Source organism: Ovis canadensis, chromosome 13 (assembly GCF_042477335.2).
Source record: "Ovis canadensis isolate MfBH-ARS-UI-01 breed Bighorn chromosome 13, ARS-UI_OviCan_v2, whole genome shotgun sequence".
NCBI classification, from domain to species: Eukaryota; Metazoa; Chordata; class Mammalia; order Artiodactyla; family Bovidae; genus Ovis; species Ovis canadensis.
In genome coordinates, this window is record NC_091257.1 from 89,069,932 (window position 1) to 89,086,054 (window position 16,123).

At 44.7% G+C, this 16,123-nt stretch overlaps 1 protein-coding gene across 1 annotated transcript; it reads right to left on the reverse strand.

Annotated features, from left to right (window-relative positions):
- Nucleotides 1–6,241: 6,241 nt before the first annotated feature.
- LOC138416883 (trophoblast Kunitz domain protein 1-like) lies at nt 6,242–14,827 on the reverse strand. Its single transcript, XM_069546368.1, has 5 exons — nt 14,734–14,827; nt 12,300–12,371; nt 11,050–11,121; nt 9,739–9,837; nt 6,242–6,438 (listed from the first exon to the last, which is right to left on the reverse strand). Exons 1-5 carry the CDS (start codon nt 14,825–14,827, stop codon nt 6,242–6,244), a joined length of 534 nt encoding a protein of 177 aa, XP_069402469.1.
- Between the last annotated feature and the right edge of the window lie 1,296 nt (nt 14,828–16,123).

The following is a 16,123-nucleotide window of genomic DNA, read 5'->3' on the forward strand; positions in this document are numbered from 1 at the left end:
CATTAATTTCTTTAGTTATAAAGTAAGGACAATGTTTCTGCTTGTTAATGTTTCTAGCCAGAGACCACTAGAAACACTTCTATTCCTAGTTGAACTAGTTGGGTTTATTATTCACAGCAGGAAGGAACAGGAGTCATCTTGGAGAGCAATATGATCTCTCCTTAAGAGAATGTTAGAACTTACAGGATATGGGCTTGTGTTAGGTGATTTTGGGGAGAGTTCCCGGAAGCTAGCTCTGCTCTGCATGGATGGTGTTAGGATCGGGGCAGTTCTCTGACTGGGTATCTTAATCTTAACTCTAAGACGGGAAGACAAGATGGAGTTTAGAGTTGTACTTGGTAAGTCAGCATCTGTCATTCACATGGGGCAGGAGAGGGGGACTTTTGGTCATTTTTGGTGGCTTCTATAATTTAGCCATTTGTGTTTAAACATGAGTGTAGAGTATCCTATTTTTGTCATGACATATCATGATCACAGAATACCCTTGTTTGATGTTGATGTCACAACATATCATGATCACAGAATACCCTTGTTTGATGTTGATGTTTTGTGAATTATTTACATTCAGCAGGAGAACTAAAGGCCAGCGGTGGTGCCAGGGCTGCTCCTGGAATCAGAGGTTGCTTTTCTCTTTCTCTGTGAAACTCAGAGCATTATGATGAGAAGTAAGAGGATATGATATTTGTAAAATGCTTTGCACAAGTGTTGAAACTAAGTCCTCAATGAATGACTGGCCTGATAACATTAATAGGAGCAAATAAGTCACAAATTATTACTAATAATTTGTTTAATTAATAATCATTAATATGTAACAATGAAAATTAACTATTATTTTATAACAGTTTAATGTTACAGATTAATTACTAATTAGAAGAGTTTGGCTTTCAGTAGGTTTGGATGTTGCTGTGTGATCTTGGGCAAGTCCTTTCACCTCTCTGAGCCAAAGTTTCTTTATTTTTTGCAAAATAAGGTGCTGGTATCTGTTTTAAGAAAAACAAGGACTCTGCTATTTTGAAAGATACATTGATTTTGGTGTAAAGTTCTTTGAACTCCTCAGACCAACACACTTTTAAAAGAACATAGAGTATTAGTTTCCTTCGTTCCCAGTTTTAAAAATGCGCGGTCCAGTGCATTTAAAAAAGGGACAAATAAGCATTTTGGGGGGGGATATCATATTTCATATCCCCTTCAGAAAGTTCCCCACTATCCAAAGTGTCACTGTTTCCTGAAATGGTCCCTTTCTTCCTCAGAGGTAACCTAAAGCCCCTTTCCTTCAGTGGCAGGCCTCACTCAGTTTGAGTCCCTTGTCCATCCCATGCTACCCTTTATTTGACCTTCTGGTGTCTCAAAAATGTACGTGGGTTTGGGGATTTCTGCTGGTTCTCTTTGGGATCAAGTCACCTGTTCCTTGGGGCTTCCAAGGCGGCTCAGTTGTAAAGAATCCACCTGCCAAAGCAGGACATGCAGGAGACTAGGGTCAATCCCTGGGTCGGGAAGATCCCCTGGAGAAGAAAAATGACAGCCCACTGCAGTATTCTTGCCTGGAGAATCCCATGGACAGAGGATCCTGGAGGGCTATAGTCTATAGGGGTGGCAGAGTCCGACCCGACTGAACACAAACACCTCAACCTGAATCTGAGTGAACTCTGAGAGTTGGTGATGGACAGGGAGGCCTGCCGTGCTGCGATTCGTGGGGTCGCAGAGTCGGACACAACTGAGCGACTGAACTGAACTGAACCGAACTGTTTCTCAGCCGTCAGAAACCGCTGTATACAGCCCTCTGGTGGCGGCCTGAGGAAGTGCGATCTCCTCCTGAAGCTGCGCACACTTCCTGTTAGGCCGGAATATTGAAGTCTTTTGGTAGCCGCCTTTACAGGTTGTAGTTGTTGTTGCTAGCTTCTGGCTTGGGGGCTGTCTGTGTGCCAGAAGAAAGCTGTGAACTGCAGTGCACGAGGCTGAAGGTCCAGTTGGCAGCTGGGTTGCTGTTGTTCAGTCGCTCAGTCATGTCCGACTCTTTGCGACCCCATGGACTGTATGCAGCTCTCCAGGTTTCTCTGTCCATCACCAGCTCCCGGAGCTTGCTCAAACTCATATCCATAGAGTCGGTGATGTCATCCAACCATCTCTTCCTCTGTCGTCCCCTTCTCCTCCTGCCTTCAGTCTTTCCCAGCATCAGGGTCTTTTCCAGTGAGTTGGCTCTTTGTATCAAATGGCCAAAATATTGGAACTTCAGCTTTAGCATCAGTCCTTCCAATGAATATTCAGGGTTGATTTCCTTTAGGATTGACTGGTTTGATCTCCTTGCTGTCCAAGGGACTCTCAAGAATCCTCTCCAACACCACAGTCTGAAAGCATCAATTTGTTGGCACCCAGCCTTCTTTATGGTCTAACTCTCACATCCATACATGACTACTGAAAAGCTTTCACTAGACGGACCTTTGTTGGCAAAGTAATGTCTCTGCTTTTTAATATGCTGTCTAGGTTTGTCGTAGTTTTTCTTCCAAGGAGCAAGTGTTTTTTAATTTCATGGCTGCAGTCACCATCTGCAGTGATTTTGGAGCCCCAAAAATAAAGTCAGCTACTGTTTCCACTGTTTCCCCATCTATTTGCCTTGAAGTGATAGGACCAGATGCCATGATCTTCGTTTTCTGAATGTTGAGCTTTAAGCCAACTTTTTCACTCTCCTCTTTCACTTTCATCAAGAGGCTTTTTAGTTCCTTTTTACTTTCTGCCATAAGGGTGGTGTCGTCTGCATATCTGAGGTACTGATATTTCTTTCAACAATCTTGATTCCAGCTTGAGCTCCATCCAGCCCAGAATTTTGCATGATGAACTCTGCATATAAGTTAAATAAGCAGGGTGACAATATACAGCCTTGATATATTCCTTTCCCAATTCAGAACCAGTCTGTTGTTCCATGTCTGGTTCTAACTATTGCTTCTTGACCTCCATATAGGTTTCACAGGAGGCAGGTCAGGTGGTTTGGTATTCCAATCTCTTTAAGAATTTTCCACAGTTTGTTGTGATCCACACAGTCAAAGGACTTAGTGTAGTCAATGGAGCAGAAGTAAATGTTTCTCTGGAATTCTCTTGCTTTTTCTATGATCCAGTGGATGTTAGCAATTTGATCCCTGGTTCCTCTGCCTTTTCTAAATCCAGCTTGAACATCTGGAAGTTCTCGGTTCATGTACTGTTAAAGCCTGGCTTGAAGGATTTTGAGCATTAGCTTGCTAGTATGTGAAATGAATGCAGTTGGCTGCAAAGTTTGAATGTTCTTTGGTATTGCTCTTCTTTGGGACTGGAATGAAAATTGACCTTTTCCAGTCCTGTGGCCACTGTTGAAATTTGGAATTTTCCAAATTTGCAGAACATATTGAGTGCAACACTTTAACAGCATCATCTTTTAGGATTTGAAAAAGCTCACCTGGAATTCCATTACCTCCACTAGCTTTGTTCATAGTGATGCTTCCTAAGGCCCACTTGACTTCACACTCCAGGATGTCTGGCTTTAGGTGAATGATCACACGATCATGATTATCTGGTCATTAATATCTTTTTTTGTATAGTTCTTCTGTGTATTCTTGCCACCTCTTCTTAATATCTTCTGCTTCTGTTAGGTCCATACCGTTTCTGTCCTTTACTGAGCCCATCTTTGCATGAAATATTTCCTTGGTAGCTCTAACTTAATACTGCCATAAATTAATAATTATTGATAAAAGTTAAAGAACTTTTATATTTACAGTATTACTATTATTCTTATCTATCTAACATTCATTAAAAGGTTACTCTGCCAGTACTTGGACAGACAAAGCATTTAACAAATACAACTCTTTTATTCTCATCATGACTCTATGAGATTGACAGAGAAAGAGAAAAGCGACTTCTGAGTTCCAAGACCTGAGCTGGCACACAATGGTCCTTCTGGTTTTCTGCTCGACATAAACATTTTACAGAACTTCAACATCAAATGAGGCCATGCTGTGTTTGTGAAAGATCTAGAAAAAAATGGTACACTGGATAATCATATTTGAGCATTGACAAAAGGAGCTAAATTACAGAAAGCACCAATATGATCAAAGCACCTTCCCATCTTGAATGACTGCTACTTCTTGACCAAGTACCGCTCTCAGAGCCTCAATCAAGCCTTCCCTTCTTAGATTTAAGATTATGATACTTAGTCAGAGAACTACCCCACTTCTTCACAGCCTTCATCCAGAGCAAAGACAGCTTCCTGAAACCCTCCACCAAATCACCTAATACCACCCACATCCTTGAAGTTCTTTCTAACATTTTCTTAATAAGAGAGCATATTGTTTTCCAAGATGATTCCTGTTCTTTGCTGCAGTGAGTAATAAACCCAATGAGTTGAACTAGGAATGGAAGTTCATCTAGGAACAGGGGTGTTTCTACTGGTCTCTGGCTAGAAGTATTAACAAGTAAGATTGTTATCCTTATTTTATAATTGAATAAAGGAAAACGCAGAGATGCTGAGAAATTTGCCCAAGACTCTGAAGAAGTGAGTAACAGCGCCAGCACCGTCTGTGTTCTCATTTACTTCATTACTGGGCTCTGGTCCCCATGCCTCACTGTCCTCATCTGCCGTGAAACAGATACTCTCTGCTCCCCAAGGTGTCTCCGTTCTACATCTTAGAGGCGGAGCTGGAAAACATCGTCAATGTGGATCTACTTGGGAGACTGGGAAGTTGCCATGTTAGGAAATGAATGCAGCAGCCAAGTGTCATCTCCACGCCTCCATTTCCTCCCTTGAAGGATTCTTAGGAAGATTATAGAAAAATGCAGGGAAAATGCTAACACAGAGCCTGAGGCACTAAAAGGTAGTTGTCTTTCTGTAACCAAACTAAGAAGCCCCCTCCCCACATGTGACATCAGGGAATCGGATTTCTTAGAAAAGTGGACAACTGAGCCTCATGGCCATTCTCCTCCTGCGAGTCCAGGAGGACAACCTGCTCCCAAACTTGACTGAACTTAGAAGAATGAAATAAAAGCTGTCATGTTGAGGAGTGTGTCTAGCACATTTCTGTGTAGCTTGGTGTGGCTACTAAGAGGTGATGCTATAACAGGTTTGCTTCTTGTACCTGGTAGGGCATAGTCTCTGGACAGGAAAATGGGAGGTGCCCACTGCTCTGCAGAACAGTGAGAAGGACCACTATTTCCATGGACCTTATTGGTTAAGGTTTGTAGTTGTAAACAACGGGCTCCACTCCGGTCAGTTTAATTTCAGTATGCATTTATTAAAATATAACCCACAGTGTTTGAAGTTACAGAAAGGAAAGTGCAGCCTCATTCTGGGGATTAGGGTCTTCTTTATCCCAAACTCTTCTCTCATTATGGATGCTGAGAACTGGATGCTGGAAATACCACCTTGGCCACCCACAAGGAGAGCAGTGATGGTGGGCCAGGGGGATGAAGGTGAGGATGCCGTGAGGATGGGGATGAAAATGAAAATCCTGTGATAAAGCGCAGGCTCTGCAGTCACTCTGGTTATGGGTGCTCCCTTCCTTCCTTCCTCAAATAGAACTGTCTCTTTGGTGTCAGGAACTGTGCTAAGTGTTTGGGATAAAGGGGAGACATGTCTCATGGTGCTGAGAGCCAACTGGATGAGACAGAAAAGGCATGTAGACCATGGAAGAGAGGAAACAGGCAGGCTGTGCTGCCGAGGGTAGGGGAGAGAAGAACTGCCAGGAGACTGAACAGTTTAGAAGCAGCCACGGCCTGGCTCTGCAGGGGTCCTCCTCGGACTTCACATTTTCTGGGAGACGCTCTTCACGTGTCCTCTGCAAAAAGAAAGGAACTTGCTAAGTGCCACCATTTGTAGCCCCAGACCTGGACACTGGTCATCTTGACAGAGCCTAAACTTTCCAAACAATATGGAACTGTAGTGCCCATGACCCAAATGACCTGCAAGAAGAAAGTGAGTTTTTCAAGCCTACATGGGGCACTCAGGAGCACTGCAGACCTGCCCTGGAGGGTGGCTGAGTCAGTGTTCCCAGCTGAGAAAGAGGAGCATGTGATCAGGCTCAGATGATCACAAAGAGGCCTCTGGGGTTGACCTGCCATTCTCTCCCTGGAGAACTTGCTCAGTGTGTGGTTTCACAGGACACCGCAGCCTCTCCTGGGAGCAGTGAGAAGGAAGACACTGTACAGGGTGAATGGTGTGTGGCCCCCTGAGCTCCACCCCTTTCCCCAGCCCTTCCCCACCCCCTGGGCCCTGCGTCCTGTCTTACCACAGGGAACCAGCCCCTTGACCGCAGGTCTTTATGCAGTCCTCTAACGTTAGGAAGTTGTTTTTGTTCCTTCCGAGGCCGCTGTATGTAAATGGCCCACAGTGACCAGTCTTGGCATTGTAGAAGTACCTGGGCATCGAGGCTTTGCCATGACCTACTACTTTAGGCTCCAGGCAGAAGGCAGGCCTAGAATCTGCTGGAATGAGAGGGGCAGTTATCAGTTATGTGGACGGTCATCACAACTCTGTACAAGGACAACTAGAACCACCAGTTTGTTTGGAATAGAGAATGTCAGGGTTGTGGGGGTCAAGTTGAAAAGCCCATTTGAAAACCTCCTTTTTTGGATGAATTATGAATGTTGCTGGGGGTGACATGATGTAGTAATCATGTGCAAACGTATATCTCCTCATGAAGCCTTTTAAGAAAGTTTGGCATAATGCCTTTGAATGGCCTTAAAACTTCTATAGGACTTCCCTGGTGATCCCATGGTTAAGAATCTACCTTGCAATGCCTGAGTCCAAGGTCAGGGAACTAAAGTCCCGAATGCTGTAGACACTAAGTCGACAGGCCATAACTACTGAGCCCGGGACCTACAACTAATAACCAGCCCACCCAAATACATAAATGCTCAAAAAAGAAAAAAAAAAAAAACAAACCTCCACAACTGTACAACAAAAGGACAAAGGTAAAAAATATTCCCCATATGTCAATAATTACTGGGTCTGGATACCCGAGTTTTATAATATTATTAATATTCTCTGTGTTATGTGTGTGGTAAAAGCTTTCAATCATTGATAGAAATTGTGAAGGAACCATGCTATAATGGAAAAAGGCATGAAGAAAACATACCACTGTGTTTACTTCAGATATTTCATGAGGATTCTGTAAATGAATATTGATACTATATATTGTGTATATAAGGAGAAATATACATATTTGTTTTTTCATCGTTTTCCTGACACTGATCCTAAAAATCTTGGTATTTCTTCTGTGATAAGAGCAATAAAAGTGTCTTTTGGTATGGGAAGTGGTTGAGTTTGGAAAGACTCTAATGAGCCCAGAATGGGCTCTGATTGCACAGGAAAGGACTGCCTACAGGAGGGTGTGCACGTTCATTTCTACCCTTTCCCTGGTCTTCTATCCACTGCTCCTCTCCTTCACTCAACCTCAGGGAGGGTAATGGAGCTGTCTGTTGAACGATCTCCAATGGCTAATGATTTAATGCATCATGACTAGGTAATGAAGCCTCCATAGAAACTTCAACAGAGCAAGGCATTCATGTTATTCAAGAGACCTGGGATCCACCCAGGGAATAACATAGATACACACTCCGTGATAACAGTTGCAGCATCCTGCTCCCTGGGGCTTTGTCTCTGCTCTTTACCCCCTCGAGGCCACTCTCTGAACTGCAGCCTAATGGGTTCTGTTATTATTCTGTCCTTTCGCAGGGCTCCGTCTCGAGCAGCCCCTCAGTGAGTCCCTTTTTCTCTGAGAGTCAAATTCTGATTCTTAAAAAGTCCTACAAGCGTCCTCTCGACCCTCATATAAACCCTCTCATATCCAGCTACCCTGGTCCCTTCTGCTGCCCAGACACAACCAGGCACGTTATTTCTGCAGCTCTGCTCAGTGCCTCCTTATCACAGAGGGTTTCCTTGACCTTGTAGAGAAAAAGGACAGCATTCTTTCTCTGCCTCGCTCTCTGTCTTCAAGAAACTGATAACCTACCATAGGATTTCTCCCTTGTGCTATTTTTATGCCACCCTCCAAGAAGGCAAATTATTTTGCCATGTTTTTTTCACAGCTGTGTCCCCATCCCCAAGAACAGTGCTTTAAAGGGACTTACTAACTCCGATTTTCATTTCCTTTCCACAAGTGCAAGGTCATCAAATAGGATGGGTATAATTGATTTCCTTTTAGTACAAAATCACCTTGAGGATGGGGCACATAAACATAAAGGGAAATCTCCCTCTAACGTTCAGTCTCCTGAGAGGATAATAGTCTGTCCTGGTGATCGTTAACCCTGAAGCCTCTGAACCCAAATGTTTATGGATTTTTATGGAGGTTTTCAATAGATAGCCACTTTGACTGAATTAGTGGCCATTGCTGATTGATCTCTATCTCAGAGCCTGCCACTCTCCCAAGAGGGGCTGGCAAGAAAGTGGTGAAATTTCCAACCTCTAAATGGGTGTTTGAGTTTTTTGGCAGACAACCCAGAACCTAAAGTTTCCTGGGTTGCTTTCCCTGAGTGGTCTCATGATCTATCAAAGAAAGTGAGTTCCAAGAGTTTCAGGATGCCTGGACCATGAACCAGGACAAGGATCAAATATAGATCAAATATATGAACAATAAAATAATAGTCAAAAGAGGACAAGTGAAAGGGCCTGGAGGCTTTACTCATGTTTTCTCAGCCTAGGTCCCACGAGACAAACCACACAAGGGCTGTGTTTTTGTGCTCCTGAAGTTGATCGGCTCAGTGGTCCCACATCTTTCTGCTTATTTTTAATAATAGAGGTATAATCATTATTTGAGCCCTCAATATGTTTTCTTGCAAGGATAAACTTCTTCAGATTAACGCATTGGTGGAAAATGGGCAAAATTGGTCATGAAATGTGAACAGATTCTTTATATTCATGACTGGTAAACTGTTCAGAGAACTCATGTAACATTTTCCCCTGTTCACATGAGGAAACTGCAGATGACTTGCCCCAGGACACAAGCATGTGGGTGGTAGGGTCGGGACAAGTAACTATGATGTCACAACCCATCGATTACAATACCTGATTCTACCAGGAGTTCAGAAAATACAGCTTACTTGTAAGAGTTTCTGGATGCAGTGTCCTACTTTTATTACTTCCCCATCCCAAGCTTCATCTAAGACCCCACCTCACAGGGCAGAGTGAGCTTGGGTTAAATCCTGACAGCGAATATGTGGCGTCTCTACCAACATCAACCAATTCCCCAGATACCTGCTGGGCGTCCCCCAGTCAATTGATGCCTGATGTGAAATCCGTGCAGTTAGTGCAGATCTCACAGGTTGAGGGCTCAAGACTGTCCTCACTTTAGTGCCAGTCACGTGTTCCCTAGTTACTTACACTTGTGAACGAACGGTTAAAATGTGGAGGTTCCATGACCCCACTTCCAAGTTTAACAACTGACTGGAACTGATGACAAAACTTAGGAAAACCCTTACTGTTCTCAGATGAATATACATGAAAAATTCACAAATAGTGAAATGGAGGGGATGTGTAGGGCAAAGGGGGAGTGGAGGTGTGTGGAGCCTCCATGCCTCAGTGAGCACAGCACCCTCACATCACATACTTGTGTTCACCACCCAGGAAACAACTCTCTGAACTTTAATATTTTTACTTTTTTTTTTTGAGGTTTCGAGAAGTAGGCTAATTGACTGAATCATTGGCTGCTGGCCATTGGCCGGTGGTGACCGCGCCCAGTCTCAGTGCCCTTTCCTCTCCCCAGAGGTACGGAAAGTACAAACCTTTATTCTTCTCACTGAGTATTAATTGCTGAATATTGAGTGTTGGGGACTCCTCTGCTGTATGGTTCTTGTATTTCGCTCCGGAAACTGTCACGTGACCTATGAAGGAAAGTAAATTTCAAGAGTTTCAGGAGGCCTGGTCCATGAAACAGGATAAGGATCAAACATGGATAAGATAATAACAGTCAAAAGACAACAAGGGGAAGGGCCTGGAGACTTCAGCAATGTGGTGTCAGCCTTGGTCCCACAGCCTACCACACAAGGGCTGTTTCTTGCTCTCCCTGCCTTTGCTCTCCTCTGTGGAACCACATCTTTTGATTAGTTTTAATAATAGAGGAATAACCATTATTTGATACAGAAATATTTTTACTTGTCCAAAGCAAGTAGGCAAAGAATTTTTCTTTCAGATTTAATACACCATAGTGGAAAATGGACAAATCTGGCCATGAAATGTAAATAAACTATTTATTTACATGATTCATCATCTGTTCAAAGAACTCATGTAACATGTTTCCCCTGTTCAGATGAGGAAACTGCAGATGGCTTGCCCCAGGACACAATCATGTGGGTAGTGGGGTCAGGAAAAGATACCGTGAGGTTGCAACCCACTTGATATACCACCTGACTCTGCTAGGGACTTGAAATACCGATAACTGCTGAGAGTTTCTGGGTGCAGTGTCCTACTTTTCCTACTCACCTCTCCCCAAGCCTCATGGGAGCCCTCAAATCACAAGGGAAGGTGAGTCTGTGTTTTTTTCCTGAAGCGAAATACGTGGTTTCTGCACTAATACCATCCGGTTCCCAACACCCGATGGGAGAACCACAGTTAATTGACTTCTGACACAGAATCTGTGGAGTTTGGGCCGATGCCACAGGTTGGGGGATCTAGACTGTCCTCTCTTCAGAAGCCAGCCATGTGGTCTGGGGTCACTCATGCTTCTGACCAAGTGACTAAACATGAGAGTTTCCATGATCCCACCTCCACGCAGAGTAATGAGTAGAACTGGTGACTGATCTCGGGAAAACTCTTACTGTTCTCAATCAATGTACAGGATAAAACTCAGAAAGAATGGAATGGAGGAGATCTGTAGGGCGAAGGGGGAGTGGAGACGTGCGAAGCCTCTGTGGCCTGATTAGATGAGCACCCTCATATAACCTTTTTTTACCGTCCTGAATGCTCTCTGAATGCCAGTATTCTGGATTTTTAATGAGGTTTCACTAAATAGGCACATTGATCGAATCACTGGCCAGTGGTGACTGACCTCAATCTCAGTGCCCTCCCCTATCCCCACAGGAGCAGAAAGTTCAAACCTTTATTTCCTTTACGTATTGCTTTAATCACTTCATTTATTAAACCGGATCCCGCACTGGCAATCTTGGCACCTATGAAAGACAAAAATTCCACAATTTTCAGGAGTCTTAGACCATGAACTGGGACAAGTTCAAATATGAATAATAAAATGATAGTCAGAAGTGGACAAAGGAAAAGGCCTGGAGACTTTGCTAATATTATGTCAGCCTTGTCCCAGGAGCCAGCCACACAAGGGCTGTGTTTCATGCTTTCCCTGCAACTGCTCTGCTCAGTGGTCCCAGGTCTTTGTGATTTATTATTATAGTAGAGGGATAATCATTATTTGACACATAAATATTCTTTCTCACCCCAAAGCAGTAGGTAGAAGTATCCTTTCAAATGAACATATCTTGGTGGAAAATGAGCAAAATTGGCCATGGAATGTGAATAAACCCTTTGTATTTATGACTGGTAATATGTTCAAAGAGCCCATGTAACAGGTATCTGCTGTTCAGATGATTTTCCCCAGGACACATGGCATGTGGGTGGCAGGGTCAGGACAAGATACTGCCACAATCCATTTGATGTACTATCCTATTCTCCCAGAAACTCTGAAAATACTGATAACTGGTGACAGCTTCTGGGTGCAGTGCCCTACTTTCATTACTCCCCTGTCCCCAGGACTCACCTGAGCTTCCAAAGCACAGGGGGAGTGAGTCTGGGTTTCCCTGACACCACATCTGTGGTGTCTCTAGAAACAACATGCAATTCCTCCAAACACCCCCTGGGTGCCCCACAGGGCCATTTAATTCTGATAAGAAATCAGGGGAGTTAGTACAGATTCTGCATGTTGAGGGCTCAAACTGTTCTCAGCTCAGATGATAGCCGTGTTGTCCTGATTCACTCATGATTTGACAAAGTGTCTAAACTGGGAAGTTCCATTACCCCACCTCGGTGTTCAATAATGCAATAGATCTGACGACCAAACTCAGGAAGACCACCCTCATAGGGATCTCATGTTATCATAAAGGATAAATCTTGGCACAGCAATGTGAGTGAGAGGTGCAGGGGAAAGTGGAAGTGGAGACCCTCACATCACCACCATGTGTTACCACCCCAAATGCTCTCTGAATACCCAAATTCATGAATTCTTACTGAGGTTTCACTAAACAGGCATATTGATAGAATCATTGGCCAGTGGCGCCTGTTCTCAATCTCAGTGCCCTCTCCTCTCCCCAGAGTTGCAGAAAGTTCACACCTGTAGACATACCACGGATGATACTTTTAATCGTATTTTTTGTTGAATGCTTCTCAGGTCCCCGTCTATGGCTTGTCTCCAGACCTATGAAAGACAGGAAATTCAGAGAGTTTCAGGAGACCTGGGCCATGAACCAAGGCAAGGATCAAATATGGAGAATAAAAGAATAGTCAACAGTGGACAAGGCAGGAAACAAATATGTATAATAAAATAATAGTGAAAAGGGGAAAAGGGAAAGGGCCTGGAGACTTTACTAATACTGTTTCAGCCTTGGTCCCAGAAGGCAATCACACAGGGCTGTGTTTCCTCTTTCCTCTGCAGAGGCTCTGCTCATCCATCCCAGGTCTTTCTGGTTATTCTTCATAAATAAAGGAATGCTCATTATTTGACACCCAAATATTCTTTCTTGCCCAGGACCAGTAGGTAGACAAATTATTTTCAGATTAATTAACACATCTTGGTTAAAAATGCACAAAGTTCACTACTTGCAAAGCGTTGAAATGTGTTTCACCTCTTTATATTCATGACTGGTAATCTATTCAAATCAGTTAATCCTAAAGGAAATCAACCTTAAATATTCATAGGAAAGGCTAATGCTGAAGCTGAAGCTCCAATACTGTGGCCACCTGATACAAAGAACTGATTCACAGAAAAAGCCCCTGATGCTGGGAAAGATTGATTGAAGGCAGGAGGAGAAGGGGATGACAGAGGATGAGATAGTTGCATGGCATCACTGACCCAATGGACATGAGTTTGAGCAAGCTCCGGGAGATAGTGAAGCACAGAGAAACCTGGTGTCCATGGGGTTGCAAAGAGGTGGACACGACTGAGCAACTGAAGGAAAACAGTAAATCTGTTCAAAAACCCATGTAATGTATATCCCCTGTCCAGATGAGAAAATTGCAGATGAGTTACCCAGGAAACCCGGCATGTGGGCGGCAGGGCCAGGACTAGATACCATCGTGTACAATGCATTGGATACACTGCCTGATTCTGCCAGGAACTCTGAAAATACAGATAACAGAACGGTTTCTGGGTGCCATGTGTACGTTCATTACTCCCCACTTTTGGAGCATCACTTGAGCCCCAAGATCATAGGCGAGAGTGAGTCTAGGCTTCTCTGATACCAAATACGTGGTGCCTCTACCAGTAGCACCAATTCCCAAACAGCCACTGGGTGCCCAACAAGAAATTCACTTCTGTCTCAAATCCATGGAGTTACTGCAGATTCTGCAGGTTGAGTGCTCAAGACCATCCTCAGTTCAGATGCCAGCCATCAGGTCCTGAGTCACTCACTCATGCTTGTGACCAACTGGCTAAAATCGGGGCCTCTATGACCCCACCTTCAAATTCAACTACCGAATAGAACTGGCAGCTGACCCTAGGAAAACCCTTGTTTGCTGTACCTGGATTAATATACAAAATAAAACTCAAGGCAGCACAAGGGAGGAGATGCGCAGGGCAAAGGGGGAGTGGAGGTGTACCCAGCCCCCACGCTCTAGTGAGCACGGTACTTTCACAGCATCTTCCTGTCCACCACCCTAAAAGCTCTCTGAACCCAGTAGTTATGTACTTCTTTTCAGGGCTCGCTAAACAGGTGTGTTGGTTGGATCATCTGCCGTTGGTGATTGATTTCACTCTCCATTCCCTTCCCTGCCCTCAGAGGTGCTGCAGTGAGAGGTGGTGAAAAAAGTACCCTTTAAATGGATATTTGAGGTTTCTTGGAGACCAGCCCCATCTTGAAGGTACCTTGAGTCACCTTTAGTGACTCATCTCATAACCTATAAAGTCAGCAAATTCCAAGAGTTTTAGGAGGCTTTGGCCATGTCATGAGAAGGATCAAATATGGATCTTTTTATTACTATACTATAGTGAGGTTCAGGGACAAGGCAGGGGCCAGGAATAGAGAGTCTCACAAATGGAGTTCCTAATCTGGTAGATTTAGGTGGGATGTATATACATATATATATATATTATATATATATATATATATAAAATATATATTTCCTCATGAGAGTCATACTGTCAATGGAGTTCAAAGCTTGCAACATCAGCCTTCCCTAGTGGTCCAGTAGTTAAGAATCCACCTGCCAATGCAGAGAACAAGGATTGATCCCTGGTTTGGGAAGATTCCATGTGTCTCATTGCAACTAAGCAGGTGAGTCACAATTACTGAGCCCAGATACCTCAAGCCCCTGCTCTGCAACGAGAGAAGCCACCACAATGAGAAGCCCGCACACTGCAACCAGAGTAGCCCTCGTCACTAGACAATGTCATCACATAGCCAGTAAGTCCAAGGCAGTAAACCCAAACAAAAATCCTGCCCAACGTGACAGGAGAAATCCAGAAAGGGTTGGCAGCACCCACCCCACACCTGCCCTGCCCCCTTCCATAGACTTCCATCATTTCCCTCCAGTCTGTAGAAGAAAGGTGAGGCTGGACCTACCTTCATCCTGGACATGGTGTGTATTCAGCGGGGTGCTGTCCACCAGGATAACCAGGAGGAAGAGAAGGGCTGCGGAGAGGCAGAGCCGGTTCATCTTCGTGGCCTTGCAGGAGGGCTCCTGAGGATGCTGGGGATGCACTGAGCTTTAATATCCTGGCTGAGGGGTGGGATCAGGTGATGAGGAAGGGAATGGGCAAGGGGAGGAGCTGGGTCAGTCCTGCTTATTGCGTAATCTCCATACAAAACTATGCCTCTGGCTTCTCTCTGCAGGGGCCTGAAGTCCAATAAAAGTACTTCTCAGATTTGACCCTACCTGTGGGTCTCTTGTAAACACAGATAATGATTCTAATATGTTCACTCAGGGAGCATCCCAGGACCTAAAGGAGTGTGTGGCACGTGATATATAGTCAGTGAGTGGATGAGACAATTTACAGGACCTATAAGTGAATAGTAGTGTGTGAGCCCAGGTCCTTCTTTCAGCCTCCTGCGGGTGTCATCTCACCTGGGCCTCAATGCCCTGGCCCCTCTCACCTAGCTCAGGTGACAGGTGGGACACAGGCCACCTTCCTGCAACCACTCTCACAGCTTCTCCACTGGATGGACGCTTACTGTCTATCAGACACTGGTCCAGGCAGGAACTTAGCTGGGGAAGCTGATGTCCTCCTGGGCTGTGACCCTCCAGTGTGTTCACTCTGGTTACAGCATGAGCACTGGGATCATGGAATATTGAGGGAATACTGATGCTGTCACTATAAAGAAATATCAATTCCTGTTCTTGGCACAGGGCTCCTAACACTGCTGGAGTTTCCTGAGAGATGAGAGAAACAAGGAGACGTTTGTCATGTGAGGGAGGGGGCTAGTAAGCAGCTAAACCAAGGATGGAGTGTGTTATCAGGGTAACCAACACTTGATTGGGGGAGTGGGAATTTTCATTTCCACCTTTCCTCTTTCCCTGCCCCCACACCTCAGGGAGGGGTGAGAGGTGAAGGGTGAATCCATCACAAATGCCTAAAGATTGAATGATTTTCGATGAAGCCTCCACAGAAACCTCAACAGAGCAAGGCATTTATGATCTAAAAACTGAGATCTACTCAAGGAACAACACAGGTACACACGCCACCATGGCTCACTGGGCCACTGCAGCAGCCTGCCCAGGGCCCTCTATCTCTGCTCTTATTTCCGAGGAGCCACCCTCCCCTCTGCAGCCTCAGGGATCCTCTTCAAGCTTGAGCCCTATTGCATGGCTCCCATGACCAATCCCTCAGTGACTCCTCAGCTCTCTCAGAGTCAAACTTGGATTCTTATAAAGTCCTACAACGCTCCTCATGACCTGTCCCCGTGGCCTGTCTGCCTCATCCCCTTCCACTCCCCTCCCCTCACCCACTCAGCT

Excerpts from the sequence above, each read along its gene's own strand:
- LOC138416883 (XM_069546368.1), bottom strand. The coding sequence starts at position 14,827 with ATGAACCGGCTCTGCCTCTCCGCAGCCCTTCTCTTCCTCCTGGTTATC. Across the intron at positions 9,838-11,049 it reads AATACGTAAAGGAAATAAAG|GTCACGTGACAGTTTCCGGA; the intron begins GTTTGAACTTTC and ends TTTCCTTCATAG. Across the intron at positions 6,439-9,738 it reads ACTCAGTGAGAAGAATAAAG|ATTCTAGGCCTGCCTTCTGC; the intron begins GTTTGTACTTTC and ends TCATTCCAGCAG.